Here is a 22,007-nt window from a genome sequence, read left to right as displayed (position 1 = left end):
CTAAAACCCTTGGAATTCCTAAGTGGTGAGAGTGATAAAGGCATCTCTTGTTACGTTATTAAAGTGACATTTGAACCTCATCACCTCTGGATGGGGACTGGTTACCTGGAGAGCCAACCGGGGGATTAGAAAGTTGGAACTTTCAGTCCCATCTCCCTGACTTAAGAGACGGGGCTAGAGGTTGAATCAGTCACCAATGGCCTGTGATTTAATCAATCGTGCCTGTGAAATGAAGCCTTCAGAAAAATCCAAAAAGGACAGGGTTTGAAGAGCTTCCAGGTTGGTGAGCACGAGGAGGTCTGGGGAGGGTGAGGTGCAGGGGAAGAGCGCACGGAAGCTCTGCGCCCTTTCCCCACACCCTGCCCTGTGCATCTCTCCCGATGTTCCGGAGTCACATACTTTTCTAATAAACCAATAATCTAGTAAGTAAAATGTGTCTCTGAGTTCTGTGAGCCACTCTAGCAAATTAATTGAAACCATAGAGGAGTTGGTTGGAACCTCCCATCTATCGCCTGCTGGTCAGAAGCACAGGTAACAACCTGGACTTCTGATCGGCATCAGAAGTGGGGAGCGATCTTGTGGGACTGAGCCCTTAACCTGTGAGATCTGACACTTATCTCCAGGTAGATGATGTCAGAACTGAGTTGAATTGTAGGACACCCAGCTGGTATCCAAGAATTGCTGGTTATGGAGAAAAATGCCACCGCACCCCACCCCCGCCACGAATTGGAATTGGTCACAGAATCATACTTTTAGGACGTGGTACAGGGATGTAAAGACAGCACCACCTGAGTCTTAGGTTGTGCAGTATTTACACGCCCAGCCTTTCTGCCACAGCCATCTTCCCGGTTGATGGTATGGTTGCAAACCAGAGTTGAGGCTTTAGAAAGGAGGCCCAACTGGACAGAAGGTGTCTGCCAATGACACACAACTTGCTTTACCAGAGACGCGGGGGCAAGGCCCTCAGGCTTCCTCTGTAGCCTGCCCCCTCACCTGATGAGCAGCTATGAAATTGTATTTTTTGGCCAGAGGACACATGGGGCCAGAATGGGTGTCACCAAAGAACAGTCAATGTACAATCTAATGACTGTTGAGTGCCTCAGGATTATTTAGATGTGTCATGAATATTAGATGCTTCTTTAGTCTTTCCATCTCTTTCTTTGCTCAGCGCACACATGCTTGACCTAGGTCCCACACATCCGGGTTACTAACTTACTTTTCCATACTGGAATCCCACCTCAAGAATTCTGCCTCATCATCTAAATCTAACACATCTTGCGCATTTCACCTGCGTCTGACAAGCTCCTGTATGTAACACGTCTTGTAAGTTTCATCTGTCCCATTTGTTTTTCTTGTTCTTCTATAGGATGAATTGAACGTTCTCAAGTAATGCAGCAACATCCCCTACAAAATCTCTTGGAATAGCTTCCCCCACACCATTCTGCCTCTCTGATGCCATTTTAGCCCGCCTCCCCACCCTTGCCATCTTCACCACCTCTGCTCCTTCAAGGACCCAATCAGCCATCTGTGCTCCTGCACCTTTCCCCATCTCCACTGTGACCTCCTCTTTGCTCAGCATCTCTTTGCAGTCTCACCCTCCGTATCTTCAGTTCCAAGGCTGGATGGAGCCCTCTCTCATGATCCTGATCTAACTATTCTAGGACCTGGCTCTTTTAGTTATTTTCCACCTACCGTCATCAGTTCCTTCCTCGCTGGCTCTTTCCCTGACGCCCACATAGATGTTTGGATCTCCTCTGTCTTAAAGATCAGCCACAGCAACCACCTCTCTGATTCTATTATACACTCACACTACCACCCTAATGCTCTAATTTATCACAACCTTCGTTTCAAACTGCTCTCTACTCAGTCCCCCAGCTTCCTAACCACTTATAACCTGGCTTCCACCCCTAACACATTAGTCCTGAAATTATTTTGAGGGAAACTGATGACCTCAGAATCGTCAACACTAATGACTTCTGGCTGTGTTTCCCCTTCTACCTGTTGGTCTTTCCTGCTTCCCTGCAGTGTTCAAAGCCATCGAGGTCTGTCAGCCTCCGCTCTCTCCCCTTGACCCTTCGCTGTGTTGGTTTTTGTTCTCCTCTCACCTTGTGCCCACACCCCCTTTGCTTCCTCTTGCCCTCCAAATGCTGGCTTTCACATGAGGGGACTGGATTAGTTTTCTATTGCTGCTATAAAAGATTACCCCAACCCAGTGACTTAAATCAATACAAATATATTATCTCACAGCTCTGGAGGTCGGAAGTCCCTAATGAATCTCAGTGGACTAAAATCAAGGTGTCGGCAGGGCTGTAATCCTTCTGGGGGCTCTTGGAAATCTACTTCCTTGCCTCTTCCATCTTCTGGGGCCTCCCACATGCTTGGGCTTGTGATCCCTCCTCTGTTGTCAAAGCCAGCAACCTCGGGCTGAGTCTTTCTCACACTGTCATCTCTGGTTCTTCCTCTGCTGCCTCCTCTTCTTACCTGTGCTAACTTTGGGCCCACCTGGTTAAGCCAGAATAATGTCCTCCTCTCAGGGTCCGCTGATTAGCAAGCTCCATCCCCCTCCCTTCCAGGGGGCTGATGCGCCCACCACATCATTGGGGGCGTAGGGGGTGGGTGTTATTGCACCCACCACGGTGATGTCTTTGCTTTCTCATTCATTCTTTCTCTACACTCTGTCCCTTCCTCCAGTCCACTTCTGCAGCTTCAACTGTCCTCTCCCTGCAAAAGACCCCCACATTCTATCTGTCAGCCTGACTTCTCATTTTGAGCTCCAGTTGCCTCCCGCACCTTCAACTTAAAACTTTATGATGAAGAACGAAAGCCCTCCTTACTGCAAGCCAACCCCTCAGAATTAGCTTCTCCTTCTAACGTCCCTGTTTCTTTTCACAGCACCAAGCTTACTCCAACAGTGGTCTCGAAACCCCATGAATCCTTGTCCTGTCCGCTCCCTCAGGTTGCTCGCTTCGATGCCTGCCGTCAGTTCATTTCTCACAGTCTCATGGGCTGCATCCTTCTGTCTTTAACTTCCCATCCCCACTGTCACCACCATCCTTCAGTCCTCTCTTTATTCCTTGGACTGTTGTTATTGCCTTTCAATAAAATAGGGCAAAAAAATCCATTTATGTTTCTTGTCTGTGCCCCTAGGAGCTGTTTTACATGTTTTTCTCATTTTATCCTGTCATCAACCCCATAAACCCAGAATTAACATCCTTAGTTTAAAGATGAGGAAACTGAGGCGAGAGCAATGAGATAACTTTCTGCAGGTCAAAATCATTTATTCATTCATGCAAAAATATTGAGAGCCTGTTATATGCCAGGTATTATTTCAAATGTTGAGGATAATAGCCCTGAATAAACCAACCAAGATCCAAGTTCTAAGGAAATTTACATTAATCTAGAAATAGAAAAGACAGACCTTCCAAAAGTCAACAACCAAATGAACAAGATTATCGCAGTCTCCTGGCTAAGAGTTCTCGTGCTCTCCTGAATTCCTAGTGAGCAAACAACAAAATCTCTTTGGTGGTACTTCACTCGTTCATCATTGTGTACAGTCATTTTATGCCTTATTTCCCTTACCAAACTCCATGGGAGCAGAGACACTTCTACACATGGCAACTAACTGGAACTTGTTTCAACTACAAGGTTGTAAGAGTCAAGGGAGACGTCGGGGAAAGTACTTTGTAAACTGTAAAGCCATTTCCTAAGGTTTGCTGTCATTGGTGGTACTGACTGTGATGCTCTCTGGGCCAGTCATTCAAAGACCCAGTTCCCCTTGATGTGCACAGGATTAATTTCCCTCACAAGTCCCTTCCATCCACTGTCCGGTAAAGAAGCACAATGTAAAGCTTATAAAATGTCTGTCTACTTTCCACAAATTCCTAAGGAAAAGCTTAAAAGTTACTGCTTAAGACCCTGACTTCCTTGCTCATTCCCCCCCCCCCCATTAACTTCATTTTTAACCCCAACATTTCATTACAAACTTTTTCAAACTGAAAGCTTTTTAGGTGAATATGCATTTAGGCACCATCCAGATTCTACAGCTACTGTTCTACTAAACTTGCTTTCTCACAGCTTTTCATCACACCATCCCCTCATCCATTCATCAGTTCACCTCATTTGTTTGATGCGTTTCAAAGTAAGTTGCAGACATCACTAAGCCTCTGCCTAGATATTTCAACCGCATATCATTAACTAGAGTCCATAATTTGTTAACCAGATCTTTTTTATTCTTTTGAGGTAAATTTTATATACAATGGAATGCACAAATCCTAAAAGTGTTATTCAGTGAGTTTTGACCAGTGTATACTCTGTGTAATCCAAACTCTTACCACGTCATATAGTTTGTGCCAGAAAGCTCTCTATGCCCTTCCCAGGTCAGTCCCTGATCCCAGTAAGTCACTTGGGAAATCATATGCTCAGAGGACCTGCAGATGTGACTTTTTACCACTATATTTACTGTCCAATAAAAAAGCCACCCTCATTCTGTTGCTATTTTAAATTTTTATTTATTTTAATCTTTTTTCAGCTTTATTGAGTGATAATTGACAAAATTCGTATATATTTAAAATGTACAATGTGATGGTTTCATATAAATATACATTGTGAAGTGGTGACCACAGTCAAGCTAATTAGCATTCATTATTTCACATAGTTACCTTTTTTCTTTTCACCCTCCCACCCCCTCCCCCTGTCAACCACCTGTTTGTTCTCTGTGTCTATGAGTCTGTTTCTGTTTTGTTATGTTTGTCCATTTGTTTTGTTTTTTAGATTCCACATATAAGTGAAATCATACAGTATTTGTCTTTGTCTGACCTATTTCACTTAACATAATACCCTCTAGGTCTATCCATGTTGTCACAAATGAAAAGATTGCCTTCTTTTTTATGACTGAGAAATATATATATATTTATATTATAAATATATATATAATGTGGCATATATATATATATATATGCCACATCTTCTTTATCCATCAGTCTACAGATGAACACTTGTGTTGCTTTCATATCTTGGTTACTGTAAATAATGCTGCAATGAACATAGGGTGCATAAATCTTTTTGAATTATTGTTTTTGTTTTCTTGGGAATAATGCCCAGAAGTTGAATGGCTAATTTTTTTTTTTTTGAGGAACCTCCAGACTGTTTTCCATCATGGTTGCACCAGTTTACATCCCCACCAACAGTGCCCAAGGATTTCCTTTCCTCCACATCCTCTCCAACACTTGTTGTCCATTGTCTTTTTGGTGATAGCCATTTGGATAAAGTGTGAACTGATAGCTCATTGTGGTTTTGATTTATATTTCCTGGATGCTAAGTGATGCTGAGCATCTTTTCATGTGTCTGTTGGCCATCTTCATTCTGTTGCCATCAAATGAAGAAATACTTTTCTAGATTTAGAGATGTAATAGTTTGCATGGTGGCAGAAACAGGAACTTAATGAGGAAATACTCCAATTCCTTTTCTTTTTAAACATATCTTGGATTTAGATTTAGGTAGAACCACTCTGTAACCCCACTCTTACCTTATGATAGATTTTGATTTCAAGGCCAGCCTACATTGGCTAGTTAAAAAGAGGTTTATTTCTCCAAGTCTGGTGGCCCTCATGTAGGATTTTTTAATATGAGTATACAAGGTGAGAGGCTAGAAAATCTGGAGGGTTTTTTTCTTCTTCTTACTTTGATGCCTTTTTGCTGCTGTTGGAGGATTTGTGTTCTTGGGCACATCACGACTTTCTTAGACCTCAGTTTCCATGTCTGGAAAACAACAGTGTATCTCTTGAGGTCCCATCTCATTCTGAAACCCACTACTTTTTATGGGAAGGGAAGTTGTGAAGACCTGAGAAGCAAAAAGAATCTCTCTGCTACACAGACATACTTAAACAGTTCATCAATATTTTTTAGTCCAAAAATAACAAATGTTTCTGTAGCCTGGTAAGTTATTCCAGTTTAAATGTTCTTGGAACAGCTGGTTTCTGTTTAAAGTTTTCTGTTTAAATTATAACACAAAGTCCTTTCAGATGAATGACTATAAAGGGAAGCTGGCTTGATACATTTCTTTTTGTTTTGTTTTGTTTATATCGCTTGAGAAGGTTTTTTGACAGGATTTGGGATACAATTGTCAGATGTCTGTTCCCCCCAGAGCCACCTCTGAGTCATTTCCACTATTTATGGACTAGCAACTGTGAAGAGTGGGATCATGTTTAGGCTTCTTCTTCTTCTTCTTCTTTTTTTAATAACACATGATAAATGTCTTTAGGAGCTTATGTAATATATCCCAGAGCCTTCAGTTTTCAGAAGAGAACAGAGTCCAGGAAGTGACTTTTTAGGCCTTGTCCAGCTTGAAAGCATGTTCCTGAGTCTTAAGGTCATAGATTGTCAAAGTTGTAACTTGAGCAAAATTTTAACAGCCTTTAAAGTAAAGCTGTTTTGTCTTGAAAAGTTGGGATTGTGCCTTCTAGATAAGGTCCAAGATCTCCATTTCATCTTATTTGCTACCTCACAAAAGCAACTTTTACTTTGGCTGACTTTTTTCTCCCTTGCACATACTTAGGATTCCAGAGCCTTCATCTGGGCGGCTGTATAGCAGGGCGCTCCCCACAGACGTCTCTCTGCCTGTCTCTGTGCTGTATGGATTGCTCAACCTCCCAGGAGGGATGGAGTTTGGGCTCGAGGTGTGTTGCATGTTGTTTCCCCTCCCTGAAACGTTTCTATCCTCTTTTCTTCATCTCTTTAAGAAGACTCATAATCTAGCAGTAGGGTAATAGCTCAGTGGTGGAGTGCATGCTTAGCATGCACCAGGTCCTGGGTTTAATTCCACTAAAAAAAAAAAAAGAAAAAGAAGAAGACTCATAATCTAGCTCAGGCTTCTGCTTCGTTCACAAAGCTTTCGTTGTGCCACCTGCCAACAAACAGGCCTAAAAAGTCTTGTACATGTTAAGTGGCCCAGCGCCTTCTATGCTCAAGGAGAAGGCCTGTGAGCTTTGCCGGGTGCATGTCCAGAGTGCTTTTCCTTTGAATCTGATGGGCTGGTGCTGAAATGTGAGTCTGTGGCATCGTCAGCTGGGCCATCCCTGCCACCTTTCCACTCTCCTGACCAGGAAGCTGCAGCCTGGCTTGTGAGTGTGTCTCAGGAGTTGAACTCAGGTAGCGTACTTTTCTCCTGTCAGAACCTCAAATCGCAAAGATTAAGAATTTTTCGAAAAATCCATTTGTCTCTTTCCCCAAGCAACAGAGTTGTTGTTATAAAATTAAAAATAGATCACCAAATAGTCCTAACACAAACTCTCAGCATTCCTTAAGATAGAGCTCAAAAGAAAACCTGTCAAACATGTTGGCTTCATTCCTCAGGCAAAAAGTACTTGTTTTTCTCTATCAGTAGCATAATGAAGACTTTGCAGTTATTAGTAAGAGTTTTTAAGAAGCTAAATAGATGTAGATATATTAAAATAGCTTAAAAATAATGTCTCTATTGAATTTTTTCAAATTTGATGGTTTAAATTTAGTCAAGATTTTATTGAGTACCATTTATGTGCTCAGGGCTATTTTATTAAGAAACAACAAGGTGGGGGGAGGGGTATAGCTCAGTGGTAGAGTGCCTGCTTAGCGTGCCCAAGGTCATGGGTTCAATTCCCAGTACCTCCATTAAAATAAATAAATAGAATAAATAAAAACCTAATTACCTCCTCCCCCTCAAAAAAATGACTGATTAAAAAAGAAAAAGAAAAGAAAGAAACAACAAAATGAGTTGCCTATGGCAATTGAAGAACATAGATAAGGAAATTTTATTGTGTGTGTGTTTTTTTTAAGTTTCCTGTCATTAAATTAGCTTCAAAAATTTACAGGCCTGGGGGAGGGTATAGCTCAGTGGTAGAGGATGTGTTTAGCATGCATGAGGTCCTGGGTTTAATCCCCAGTACCTCTATTAAAAAATAAATAAATAAATAAATAAATAAAAATTAGTAAACCTAATTACCTCCCCTCAAAAATTTAAAAATTAATAACTAATAAATAAAAATTAATAAATAAAAAAAATTTCAATTTACAGGTCTAATTTTTCCCCTTTATATATCCTAAAATCCTAGAATAGCCCTGAAGTATTTCAGAAATTGGCTCCCCCTTTTCCCAGAGACAGGTATGATCCAACCTGTGTTTCCTTTGATTACTATCTGCAAGTCCAGAATCCTTTCATTACTGTCTTTTAGGTGAAAAAGGCTATCTCTAAGAGCACATGTGCTATATTGGATGTGGCTATATATTCAAGTCACAGCATTGGGTAATGTATATATATATGGCCTTATTTTCAAAAAAAAACTTGCAGTTTAGTTTCATTTTCGTGAAATGAATGAATTATATACTAACTTTCATACTTTAATAAACTTTATCACCCCCCAAAATTATAGGAGTAATCATTTCATCTTATTTCTGTTTGACTTAAAAAGCAGATAAGAGCCAAAAATAAGTAGGAAAGCAAAAGAATTAACAAAATTATATTGTTTAAAAGAATGAAGACCCCTCCCTTTAGCTATGAAGTTGACAAACACTTCAAACACTCAGCACAGAGAACATCCCTTCAGTGTCCGTATTCAGAAAGGATTGTTTTCTCTTTCTCATGTTAAAAGTTCTGACATGATCCGCAGGGCCTCTCTTTCTGTAAGCACCATGCAAGCAGCATCTGTGGGCAGGAAGGATGATGCCGGAGGTTAGAAATACTCAGCTGCAACATTGATTTGTTTCTGTCTGTTTCTCTCTCTCCCTCGCTGGCCTTTTTCCCTTTAATGAGGACTAGAATGTTTCCACATCAGTTAACTGCCTTCATAAAGCACCAGAAGGTCACACCAGCCCCAGACTGATCCTTTTCTTTGTGCCTATAATATAATTGGCTGATTGTGCCAGTGATGAGCGCGCCCCCTCCCCCAGCCCAGTCCTAGCTCCATGTTTGTAAGCCTCACTGCTGGTTTCCGAGGAGAGCAGCTCGGCTCGCTGCGCGCTTCCCGGCACAGGCAGTGCCACTGCGCAGGTTGATCAGCGAAACAGCATCCATTTTAATCTGCGGGGAGCCCCTGCCTTCCCAGGGCGTTCTCTCCGCCAGTGGATGTTCTGCGCTTTCCCTCCGCAGCCTCGCTGAGCAGTCCTGCTTTGGGGTCTGCGCCCTAGGATGCACTGAGATGGTACATCAGGAGAACTGTTCGTATCAGGTAAGATTTAAAGACTGATTTGAGAGGCCGGCATCCTGTGGGAGAGGAGGCCTTCCTCTTCCAAAGCAGCAGGTTGCCTCTTTCCGGATTTTCAAGGGATTTTGCCATCTTCCACTCCTGGCCTACATCGCATACAGTACCTGAATTGTAATTAGATTTTCTGGGGAGTAATGGGGCAGAAAACACTGCTTCTTTGGCCTTTAAAGCATATGTGAAATCCACTGAGGTGATCTGCGCTTTGCACATTCTGTATGTCTGAGCAAAGAAGAGGAACTGCTTTGAACTGTAATTGAATTTAAGGGACTTTGGAGAAGGAAAATCTGGTCGGAATTTCACATAGATAATATTGAAAAATATGATTTTTGCTCACTGCAAAGGGCATGAGTGCCTTCACATCCAGTTTTTAAGATTGTCTTTAAGGAAATTATGTAAATAGGAAGTAATAATTGATGACCTGAGAGATTTTCAAAAATCAGCTGGCATGCACTTGACGTTTTAAAGTTGCACTTGTATGTCTTTCCAAACTTATTTTTACTAGTATGTTGTTTCAAATGGCCAGTAAATAAGAATTAAGGTACCAATACGCATAAAAAAACTCGAAACAAAAATTTTAGGAAGATATATTCATCTGTGTGCTCATTTGCTATCTATCTGGAGTTTTGAGTTAAACACTTAGATGATTTCAAAAGGCCAATTCTGGAGTATTAATAAGTCCTTCCTGTGACTGAGACTGTAGAGGCAACATTGAAAGTATCCTCGTTGTAAACAGACAACGAGAATGTTCTCAAACAAACTGCTCTTTGCAGCAGTAAGCAGGGCTAGTCCAAGCCCTGCATAGTTAATGTCAGGGTATTACTCAACTGACCGAGTTTAGAAGCTCTAAGGGACCGTTTCTCTAATTTAACAATGCCTCTTCCTTGTGTGAGGTAGGTTACCTGAGACCAGCAGGTGTTTCTTCTAAGATCGGATTTCACAGTGGTAAATGTATGCAGGTACATCTCACAAGACTCAAGGCAATCGTTTCTCAGCAAAGTGTGCTGAGAAAATATATTTGTATACTTTTTTCTCTGCTTAATCATTGGAATGTTGTCATTGTAGGCTTGTCTTATAGTATTTTCACTTTATGGCATATTTAGGTCCTTAGATCCTAGGTATCAGATATATGCTTCATGGAAATTTTTTCCATGAGAAAGGGGGCATGATGCTGAGGAAACAGCCAAAACTTGACTTACACAGAATACAGAGTTGGGGAGTGGAGAGCTGAGCCTACTTATGGCATGGCTCCAGGTGATTAAATTACTATAATAATTAAAATCCTTTTTCTGCTCACCTTTCAGAGAAGCTATGTGATGTAATTTTTGAAAGGCAAGATACTGTAAGATTATTCCCTATATCTTTTCATTAGTTTGAACATGGAATCACTGGTGTTACAAGTCAAAAATTGGTCCAATAGCAGCAATTTCATCTGAAGAGGAGGGATTTTGTTAGCCCCCTGCTTCCAGAGGAAGACAGATTAATTTTATTTTACATGAACTGCAACATATAACACTGTCAATGTTTGTTCAATAGTTTTAAGATATTTATTGCTTATTTTCACAATAAAATTAAATGCATTAGGCAGATAATAATGGGCAATAGATTCTGCATCTTCATGGGGTTTTATAGACCTATCTTCCTGGGTCTGTCCTTTTAAAATGCTCTCCCTTTATTCATAACTCAGCCAAAGCAAGAACATTAAAGGATTGGAGCCAAGTCTCAATCCTACTTAGAACCTTAGTTTTAGAACCCACCTGGCACCATGTGCCTTTGGACTCAGAAAGTTCTTGGCTTGATTTTATCATGGTCACTGGTGATATCGACAGTGTGTTTGTTGTCTTTCAGAAACTTCCCCTTTTCTTATATATATATATATTTACTCTTAAGGACGATAATGCAATGGTAAAGCAAATTCCTGGGTTAGTGTTTTAGTGAGTAGAAGGAATTTATTTGTAGGAGTGATTCCTTTCCCGCATAAATGTAAACCAAGGTCTCTTAGTGGCGAGTCCATGAATGGGGCTTCAGAGGCTATCCCCCTCAAACGTATTTGCCCGTTTTGGAGCACCTGCCTGGATGCATGTTACTATTACCGTTGTCGTCATCATCATCATCATCATCATCATTAGAGCAATAACGTCCTCTAACTGGTGCTGCTCCTGCCCTTGCCCCCGTTCTGTAGTCTGTTTTCAACACAGTATCCAGAATAGTCTTTTAAGACCTAAGTCAGAGCCTGTCATCATCTCAAAATTCTCCTCCTCGGAGAAAAAAGCCCACGTCCTCCTGAGGCTCTCAGGACCTTACGTTTCCTCGCCCCTGACTCCTCACAAACTCCTCTCCCACGTGTCCCCTTCACCTTCCCACCCCCACCCTCATTCCCCCCTCTTCCCGTGCCGGCCTGGCCCTGCACATGCTGCCCCTCCTGCCCAGCGTGTGTGTCCCTCAGGGCCCCCCGTGTAGGGTTGCAGATTTAGCAGACAGTCTGCAGTGTTTGGGACATGCTTATACTACAAAAATTGTTCTCTGTTTATCTGGAATTCACATTCCCCTGGGCATCCTGTATTTGTCCTGTCCGCAACCCCCATGGCTTACTCACTGGCTTTTCAGATCTTTGCTCAAATGTCACCTTCTTGTGTAGGCCTTCTCTGGACTTACTATGTCAACTTCCAACTCCCCAGTTCCATCCCAATATTTCTATGACACTCCCTAATTTATTTTTGTAGTTGGCACTCATCACCACCAATCAGACGACATAATGTATTCGTTTATTTTCCATCTCCCTCATTCCATGGACGCTCGCCAAGGGCAGGGGTTTTTATGTTTGTGTCCCTCTGCTCTCCCAGTGCTAGGAACAAGCTCTCAAACAATATGAATGGCTATGCCTACTGTATATAAAACAGACTAAGAAGAAAAGCACTGTGAATGTACTAGAGCATTGTGCTTTCTTACATTTTGATGGCCATTGGGGTGACTTTCAATCCCCCTCCCTCCCAGCCCCCCACCATTAGCCTGCACTGGTTTCATTGTCTGTGGGTCAGATTATCCCCTATTGTCACTTTTCTCATCTGTGAAATGGGATTTTTTCCTGGTTAACATACTGGTGTGAGAGTTGGCAGGTCCTTTCTGCATCTTTCCACCTGAACAAGTCAGTCACCATGAATTAGGAGCCACCTTCTCCTGATACACATAACGGGCTCAGTGAAGACTGTCAAGCAGCCCAGGGAAGCCATGCATCACTTCACCTCCCAATTATTTATTGCTAATATACGGACATATACTTGATTCCCATAGACTGCCTTTCCAAATAGGTGACTGTTTTGAAAAAGGGTTTCGCTGCTTCCAAGGGCTAGGTGGATGGATGCAGGATGAGGTGGATGGATGCACTGTGTTTGTCTTTTAACATATGCTTTATTTATTTATTGTTATTAATTTTGGGGGAGAGTTAATTAGGTTTATTTATCCATTTATTAATTATTATTATTTTAATGGAGGTACGAGGGATTGAACCCAGGACCTTGCTCATGCTAAGCGCTGCACTCTACCACTGAGCTATACCCTCCCCGCTAATTTACAGTGTTGTGTCAATTTCTGGTCTACCGTGCTTTGAACAGCCTAATCCAAGCAGGGATGATCAGAGAGAAATTCTCTGGCAGAATTTCTCATGGTGGTTTTGCTTTTAAAGGTTCTCACATCGTCAGCCTCTTCATGTGCTTCTCTCCCTTCCAGGATTTACATTAGCACAGAGGCTACTGAGGCGTATGTTGTCATTTTCAGTCGTAGCCGTGTTAAAAGATAGAGCTATCGACCTCCATTTTCCAGCCTTGGGAGGAAGCCAATCTCTTCAGGAAAGAGCCTTGCCCACAGCTTCAGGCCTGGCAGCCTTCAAGAGGCCAGATCCTTCTAAACGGTCTCTGATAGAAAGCTTTGAAATATTGTTAACTTGAAAGCACAAGCTTAGGTCAGAGGTCCATTTTGTAAAAACTCCCAAATATTTTCTCCTCTTTCCCTACAGTTGGTTTTGGGGATTAGTGCGTCTATCAAAACAATGACATGCTTTCATCCCTGTCTTGCCATGGCTTAAATTCCCTCATGACCACCTCCGACATAGAGCCCACCCCTCACATTCTTAGCTACTGTGGGAATGGAGGCTTAGAAGGGAAAAGGTAAAATGATACGAAGATGGCTCTCATCTTTTTCCTCCCTCGGGATCATAAAGAGACTCTTCTCCAAACACGCACCTAGGCCTGAGGAAGCGCAATAGAAATCTTTAATGCTCCCCCATTTTCTTTAGGATAAATTTCAGACCCCTTTGCATGACATTCAAGGCCTAACCATGATCTGAACCCTGGGCAGAAACACACCTCCCTCCAAACCCTGCACTCCTGCACCTACGTTGCCATCAGTCCACTTTCTTTGCGGTGATGCCTCAGCCTGGGTGGTCTGCCACCCATACACCTGCTTCTACCTGTTGCAAGCTGATGCACCTTAAGGCTCAAATGCCACCTCATTCTGGAAACTTTCTCCTTCTCAGTGCACTTTGTTTTTACTTTTGTAAGATCCCATTTACAGCTAGTGACGTCTAAGTCCGTATCCCCCATTAGACAACAGGCTTCCTGAGGGCAAAGGCACAGTTTTCATTTCCAGCCCTACACACAGAGTATGTGTTCAATAAATAGGTGTTGGACTGAATTGCATTTTTTGCAGCTGGTGCTGTCATGAGTCCCCAGGATCAGGGTTTTGCATCCTAACAGCAGAGAGAAGCTCCAACGCATGCACTGCAGCAGGGGGTTGGTGAAGCTGACTCGCAACTCCTGGTACCTGGCTTATGAGCCTGTTGGCCATTTGCCAGCATCCCACATGCCAAGATGGGGGACAAGGAGCAAGGAACAAAAGGAAAGAGACAGACATCCCACCCTTCCCAGAGACAGTGCATTAAGAACGGGCCTCCACACCTACCCCTCCTTCACCAAGAGAAGATTCCCGAGATGACCCTCCTGATCATCCCCAAGCACTTTTTCAAGGTATCTGTGGTCAGTGGAGGCGGGTTCGCATCCTCAAGCCGCCTTTCTTAATAGATTGAATTTTGCAAAGTTTTCACATCTTTTTACCATAGAGGGGGATCATCTTACTGCCTCCTGAAATACCAAATATTTCTTGGGCAAAATGTTTCAGCCTAGTTGAAGTGTCACATCCAGCACATAAAACAAAAGATGTCCTATGTTGCTCTCAAGTGCTAAAGCTCAAGAGTATATAAATTTAAGTAGCACATCAAGATGCTTTAGAAGTTCTTGCTGGAGAAAGTAGTAAACCGGTCTTCATGCCCAGATTGCGGTGGGTTACTTAATGGTTAACAAAGGAAAGGAAATACAGTCTGTCCCTCTTGACACCAAGCCACGTGAGGGCTCATTTCCCAACCCCCTCTTCCTGTGAATGAGAAAACAAGGTATCAAATTTGACTTCATTTAAGATTCCACTCAATTTAAGCCTGGTTTCATCCACAGCAGGGAAAAAAATATATTGACCTAATGGAAAGGGAAATTTCATAGCATTTTAGTGCATTATTTGATACAGCCTTTGAAATCTAAGCTCAATGAAAAGTAAATAAATAAACTATAAGTTCAATGATGCTATTTTTCTGTCTTGTTCTATAGAGTTTTATTTGATTGAGAACTTTGTTCCCCATAGTTAATAGTATTGACGAATACTTTTTGTCTTCATTCTTTTGCCTGGTTCGGGTGTAGCTGTGTTTTGCCCTGTTGAGACACTGTGTTTTTCTGAGGCAGTAGTAATGTATCTATCACCTTTAAAATTAAGAAAATAATTCTGGATATAAACTTATCTCCACTTGTTTTTAGTCAGTATATCTGAAAATCTAACATATGTTTTATCACAAAAGGAACACAGTGATCTGTCTAAATGTGGGAAAAAATCATTTCAACAAGGCTTCAGTTAAGGGCCTGATCGGAAATAGAAATTTAGTACAAGTGCATTGCTCCTATTTAAAGTAGCACTAGGGCCTCAAACATCATGATTTAGACATCAAGCGATTTTTAAGAAATGAATATGCAATGCATATTTTAAGCCAAAAGCTTAGTATTTTTCTAGGAAAGTGGGTGGAGATGGGGGATGGGAAGAAAATGGGAACATTGCTATGGTGCGTATCAGTGCATCCATGATTTTTGGAAAATAGAGACCCCGCTTTCACAGACACACAGGCACAATCTTAGGTAACTAAGATTTCACGTGCAGAAGCTCAACACTAATAGCGCCATATCCTACTATTTATTTATATTCTCTATACCAAGGGAAAATTTGAAATCTTGGTGTACTTAGTATTCCCCTGTGCGCTATCTAGAAGCATCAGAAATTACCAAGCTTCCTGAAATAGAAAGTACTTTGACGAAATTGCTTGAATTCAGAAGAAAATAACCATCAAAAGACCTAGTGACAATCAGTGTATGTAGAAGGGCCGCTAATGGGAAGAGAATTCTAAGAACAAAGGGAAACATGATGAGAGCATTACTGTTGGTCCCCCCCACCCCCGGAAGCTGTGCTGCCGTCGTCCAGGTGACCACAGCCGAGTGTCTTACACTCAGGCTTTCAGCTGGATAAGAAGATTGATGTCTCTGGCCCTCAGTTTTTCTGATATGGGTAAACCACTGGCATTCAATCTACTCCCAACACATTCAACCTCCTCCACTCCACACTCCCAATGTCATTATTTTAACTTTTTAAACCTACACTGAAAAGTCCAGTGCAAAATCACATGCAGATTTTCATGGTTTATCTAGCTATCAGACTACCTTATTTGAAAAGCAAAGCAAATTTAGAGAAACATTGCACGGAAGGGGAAAAGTCATTTTTTGGAAAGATATAAACCAGGTGTCAGTTTGTATAGCACGTGGAATTTGGATGTTAGGGCATAAGGAAGGGCGGTGGGAGGCTAAAGGGTTAATCAGGATGAAGTAGAGTTTCCATTGATGAATAGGAAAATCTTTTGACAATGCGTAAGTGATTTCTCAGTAATGGGGTCGGTGTTCTCAGAGTCAATAATTTCCACCAGTGGCCGATAATGATCATTTAAAAGCATTAGCTCACGTGACCAGTGCGCCTTGACAGGCAACTGAAGCTCTCCGTTCTAGTCCTTGAATTTCAGGGCAGGGGGGCGAGAAGAGGCCCTTTCAACCTCTGATATTGTAAGTGGCTATGTGTACATTTTCTAAGGGGAATCATTAGTATCTGGGTCCATGTTTTGCCAGCACAGTTCGTTTTAGAGAGGACAGCAGGAGAGGAAGGAACCAGAGGAAATTCTCTGTAGGGAGAAAGAGTGGCTGTTATCCCCCTGTTTGCATAGCTACTGCAAAACCGCCAAACACGGTCAGCTCAAGCCTTCCGAGGTGGTGTTTTGTTTTGTTTTTTCCCATTCCTGTGTTCATTTGGCCCTCATGGAAGTGAAATTGATTAGTGTTGATCCCAAGCACCTAAAGCCAGGATCTTGCCATCATGCCTAGAAATATGATCTAAAATAGAAGGATAATGACTTATAATGAATTTTTTTCAAGATCTAGAGCTGTGCTCCTAAAATTTTAAGTGCACTCAAAAATCTTAGAGTTCTTTTAAAAGTGCATTTTCTGATTCAGCCGGTCTGGGGTGGGACCTGAGAGTTTGCATTTCCAGTAAGCTCCCGGGTGATGTGGATACTCTGGTCGGAGGACACACTTTGAGAGGGAAAGCTCTAGAAGACATCAAAGGTCAGTCCACGTGGTAGGGAAATATCAGATATTTTAAGCCAGAACAAACCATCCAGATAGTGGTGGTACAGCGCCTTCTGGATAGGGTCTGTGCTGTGAGCCTGTGTGCCAAGCACTTCTTTAGGGAGGGTGCAAAGTGAATCCACCACCACTGGGGTCCAAGGTTCAGGAGATGTTCTACTGCTTGCCTCTGTATAGTACTTATTAGGGAGTCACTTATGCCAAGAAAAGCTGTAGAAGGTAGAGTGGGGGAGTGGTCTTTATTTCTTTCTTAGTACTAGTCCTTGTTGCTATTGTATGGCTGAGAAATTTCTATCTCGGATTTTGAGATGCCCTTCTGCAAAGGGTACTAGCTTATTAATGTATGTGCTTATATGTATAGATGTATGTATGTGGCCAATATATTATTAGTGTATTTCAAGTAACTGGATTATGTGTATGCAGATGCATAATTAATAGTGAGAGTTCAGTAATTTTAACTGTCTATTTCAGACAACCCTGCTAAAGTCAAAAGATGTCAGCAATTAGGATTATAGTTTTACGTATTTTACTAGGTCTTATAATATCTAAATTTGTATAATTGCATCCATGTTAGCTGTTGATTGTAGGTAGAATACTAACCCCGGTAAGAGGGTGAAATTCCTCAAATTCGTGGTAGGCCCCCTCCTTCAACCCGAGCAGACTCATTTTTACCTTTTGAATGTATGTGGTTTCCAGAGAAGATTTGGGTTGAAAAGCACTCTTATGAGCTATTCATGTTTCCTTCTGGGGGCAGCACTCCGAGGAAAGATTATAAGCAACACATACCTTTCTCCTCTGTTCACATATTTATTCAACAGCTCTTCATCGTCCACTTAACATGTAGAAGGCAGTGTCTAGATGCTGTAGAGAAAACGAGCTGAATAAACACAAATTTCTGTCCCCTTTGAGAAAGGCTAGCAACCCTAACGGTGTTGGAAAGAAACCATTGTGGCTCTGAAAACAACAAGGTAAACTCGAAAGGAGAATTCACTATGCAGTGTGCTAGGTCATGACCATCAGTGAAGGAGCTTTTGTTTCCTATCTTGAGATCTGACCATCAGGGGATAGCGGTGGTACACACTGCTGTTCCAGGTGTGTGATTTAGGAAGTCAAATCCATATGTGGTATTGCTGTATGAGACCTGCCGGAATTCACTCTGTATTAAATCCTGATTTTTAAAAACTATGCTTGATGATTTAGCTGGGTACAATTGTTTCTTACTGGGGCAGCCAGTAGGAGGCGGTCTAGCATGCCTGTTGAGAACGTGGGCCACAGACGCAGAGGGCCCATGATCAAATTCTGGCCTGGCCATCAGCAAGCGACTGCGTCAGTGGCGAGTAGATATCCTCACTGGGCTCTCACTCCACTATAAAATGCAACTGATAATAATATCTACCTCAGAGCGGTTCTGTGAGGGGCAAAGGCATATGTAAGAGGCATGTGTAAAGTGCCTTCAAAGCAGAGCATCCTTTATTTTAACCACAAAACCTTAGCTTTGGAGAATTCTTCAGTGTAGGGAACACCCACCCTGGGGGAGCACTTGGTGGCCAGCACGGCCTTACAGGCCACGGTGTACTGGGCTTCATACGTGCAGATGGTGGGACCCTCATCCAGAGTGAGGGTCCTGGGGTCTGGCTGAGAGTAAGACAAGGGAGATCTCTGCTAGGGAGAAGCTTTGCATGAAGGCAAGTGTGGCTCAGGAGATGCAACTTGTCATCATATTGTCTGACAGAAGTGCAGGTCATTCCCTCAGGGTGTCTGAGGCAGGGAGACGGCGGTGGGGTGAAGGGAGGCCTTGGATCTGGGTCAGGGGCTGCAGAAGAAGGCATTTGCTTTATTGATGTACAGCTGCCGTGAACTACATTGAGACCCAGTTATGCCACAAGTCTTCTACAAATTGATTTTTTTTCTTAATTTGTGGAGAGAAGTAGCAGACAGCTGAATGTGACCATGTCAGCAGAGGTTCAGATGCCAATTTATGATACAGTAGGAGTTGAGGATTAACAGATACACATTACTATATATAATATAGACAAACAAGGACCTACTGTACAGCACGGGGAACTATATTCGATTTCTTGTAATAATATGTAATGGAAAAGAATCTGAAAGGTATATACATATCTGTATGTACATGTATAACTGAATCGCTTTGCTGTACGCCTGAAACTAACACTGTAAATCAACTACACATCAATAAAAACAACTAAAAAGAAAAAAACTCTTAACAGTGTTGAGGTTGGTGAAGAAATCACATTGGGAAGCCTGTCGACTGGTACATTCGCTGCTTTCTATCTGAGCGTGTCAGAGCATAAGATTGTGCTGCTAAATGGGGCCTTGGCCTTTCAGTTCTTCTTTGGCCCATTTCTCCTGCAAACAGTGACTTTCAAAAAAAAAAAAGTACTGGATATAGAGTTCACAGCCACAGTAGTTCCCTAACGAGGAGTGTGCGTTTGCGTGTGGACTTCTGTTTGTCTGCTTCTTGCATCAAAACATCCTCCAGCTGTGGGCCTTTTCCTCCTCTGTATGTAAAGCCAGTAAACAAAACCCAAAGCCATGGGAAAAGCGTAGACAGAGCAGCAGAAAGGAACGTCCTCTTTTGTGAAAAAGCCCGCCACTGGCGGAATTTTAAAGAAAAGTTGATGGATCTTTTTCTCTCGCCTATATTAATAGAACAAAGTGCCGATCCTGGGGCAGTGGGTCCTTCTCTGTGTTGGAAATAAATTTCATTCTTGTTCTAGGGTTTTTCCCTGAAGATGAGACTCTTACATCTGATTTTAAGAAATGATTGGTTATGGGAAAAGGCAGGCGGGTGGGGTGGGCAAAGCAAGCATCTGTCTTACAGGTTAGCTTTTAAATTATACTGTTTAGTTTTGTCATGGGATACACCCGGCTTTTAACTCACCAGTGAAGTCTGTGAGGCTGGGCTTTTGCATCTATTTTTATCCCATACACTCTACCCTGGTTCAGAATAAGGTTGCTGGATTCCTCGCAGAACTCCTGTCCACACTCAGCCCTGGACGGGGGAGTTGGGAAGTTGAATCAGCTTTTTCTTGATTGGGGGTCGGAAAGGTACTGGGGAGAGGAACTTGGGGAGAGGAATCTAGACGAGATCAAAGGTGACAGCAGACGTGGGAAGGCTGGACTCTCCACCAGCCGAGTGTCAGAGCAGAGGGAGCCTCAGAGAACAGCAGCCGCCCCTGTGCCAGAGCACAGGACAGACGGGGAGGCCAGGCGGGGCGGTGTCTCTGGGACAGAGGGGGCCAAGGTCACCGCACGGCCAGACACAGACTCTTAGCTGGCTCTCCATGGCAGCATGAGCGGCCACCAGGGTTCTGGACAACTTCAGCCTATCAGGATTCATGGGAGGTTATTTCTTAAGTGAAATTCTAAAGAGTTAAAGGATGAATTTGGACAGTGATGGAATGGATGACATCATCAGTCAAGAATCCCCATTGGATATGGAGGGGAATTATAAAAAGGTAAGGGGAGAGAGCTCTTTTGTTTGTAAACAATCGGACCATTTTTCTAACGGGGAGAAAGATCACCCTTGAGGAGTGGCCAAATTCCACACTCAGTGGCCATTGCCGTAATATATTCAGGAAAGCTGAATGCACAGAATCAAATGCATTGAGCTGGGACAGTTCTTTCTACTTTCCCCAGCTTGTATTCATTAATATATTATAGCAGTAACTGGAAGACACATGCTGTTATTCTGAAGTTGAAAAAAAAAATCTGTGATGCAGTAGTTTGTAAGCAGGCTTTTTATGTAAAGGAATAGTTTTAAAATTATTGACATGTTGACAGCTTACCTGCAAGAAACAATTACTAGCATGTGTAATCTATCTAAGTTTGACCTTATGAAAAATACAAAGTTTTACTAAGAGAAGTGTGGAATTTTAAAAAAATTGTTACCATGTCTGCTAATTCTTTGCTTGCCTTTTTATTTGGGAAAGTCAGTAAATATATTTTTGGTATGTTTTATATGGTCATTGTCTGGTAATAACAGGCCCAAGAAAAAATAACTTTAGTTACATGGGTGAGGTCGTGAGATTAAACTACGAGTATATGCTTGTCTGTCCACAGAAGGCTAAACACTACGTCCACCCACCTTATTATTTTCCATAAGTCAAGTGTGGGTCACAACACAGCACAGTATGAAGAATTAGGGCCCTTCCATCATGGACTGGAAAGAAAGACCTCTTTTCTCTCAGAGGCCAATATCCTAAAACAGTAAAACCTGCTCCTAAAATTTTAATTTGATCAAATATGTCACTAACTTTTTTCCCCCTAGATTGAGATGGAAACTTCTATTTTGATAGCGCTTTAAGAATAATAATGTAAAATATGGCAGTTTAGATCTTATAGCCATAATTATGTGTGAGTATGGGGGCTGTTTTAAGTATATACTTTCTTAGAGCAATTTGCAATAGTTTTTGTTCTTTCTCCAGAAGCTGACATTTAAATATGGTTTGAGTGACCTGCCACGTTGCTCTGCATGCTTTTTGTCCCTTGTGATCCCTGAGAAGGAAGTGAGGGCCCAAGGGGATTAGTGCTCAGAGTCCTGAAATCCTAACACCTCTCCGATGTCCCCTCCTGCTGGAAGTGTGTGTACAAAAGATACTTGGGACCCTCAGTAATCAGAGTCCGTCACTTACCCCGCCCAGTAGAACAAGTGCACGGTTCTCATCCCGCCTCTTTCTTCAGTGCCCAAGGCTGGTCACGGTTTTCCTTGTCACAGCGTTTCTCAGAGAGGAAAGTGTAGGTCAGTTGGCACTTAGGAAAAGTGAAAGCCATGCCGTTGCTAATGCAATGACAATAAAGTAATGCCCACTATAGTTTTATCCTACTTAGAAACAGGGAGCCCAGATGCCTGGAATGACTGAGCGATGATACGCTGGCAACCTGATACGGCGCTGACTAAAGGGACAAACATGTTAAGGCTCAAGTAGCTTTAAAACATCAACAACAACAGCACAGAGCTGCGCTGTGCAGCCCTCTATCCC

At 42.3% G+C, this 22,007-nt stretch overlaps 1 protein-coding gene and 2 long non-coding RNA genes across 9 annotated transcripts in view; 2 read left to right on the top strand and 1 right to left on the bottom strand.

Annotated features, from left to right (window-relative positions):
- Positions 1 to 22,007, top strand: part of LOC102507727 (schwannomin-interacting protein 1) — a 141,042-nt gene that overhangs the window by 80,920 nt on the left and 38,115 nt on the right. Inside the window, exon 1 of one of the 7 annotated variants that reach the window (XM_006190439.3) lies at positions 8,945 to 9,196. The exons of 5 other annotated variants lie outside the window; for them this stretch is intronic. In XM_006190439.3, the coding sequence (XP_006190501.1) occupies positions 9,167 to 9,196 (30 nt within the window). In that variant the 5' untranslated portion in view covers positions 8,945 to 9,166. Of the gene's footprint in view, positions 1 to 8,944; positions 9,197 to 19,975; positions 20,484 to 22,007 lie in introns of those variants that run through there. One more of the 7 variants, XM_006190437.3, reaches the window with a different exon arrangement.
- On the top strand, positions 373 to 4,583 carry LOC116665574. Its single transcript, XR_004322237.1, has 3 exons — positions 373 to 382; positions 665 to 667; positions 945 to 4,583. It is a non-coding gene; the product is annotated as an uncharacterized LOC116665574 (long non-coding RNA).
- Positions 5,231 to 21,856, bottom strand: LOC106730348. Its single transcript, XR_001366804.2, has 3 exons — positions 21,660 to 21,856; positions 17,788 to 17,862; positions 5,231 to 8,673 (listed from the first exon to the last, which is right to left on the bottom strand). It is a non-coding gene; the product is annotated as an uncharacterized LOC106730348 (long non-coding RNA).

This window comes from Camelus ferus, chromosome 1 (assembly GCF_009834535.1).
Source record: "Camelus ferus isolate YT-003-E chromosome 1, BCGSAC_Cfer_1.0, whole genome shotgun sequence".
In the NCBI taxonomy this organism is placed as follows: Eukaryota; Metazoa; Chordata; class Mammalia; order Artiodactyla; family Camelidae; genus Camelus; species Camelus ferus.
Note: the sequence above shows the minus strand (reverse complement) of the source record. Positions and strands in the feature narration are given on the sequence as shown.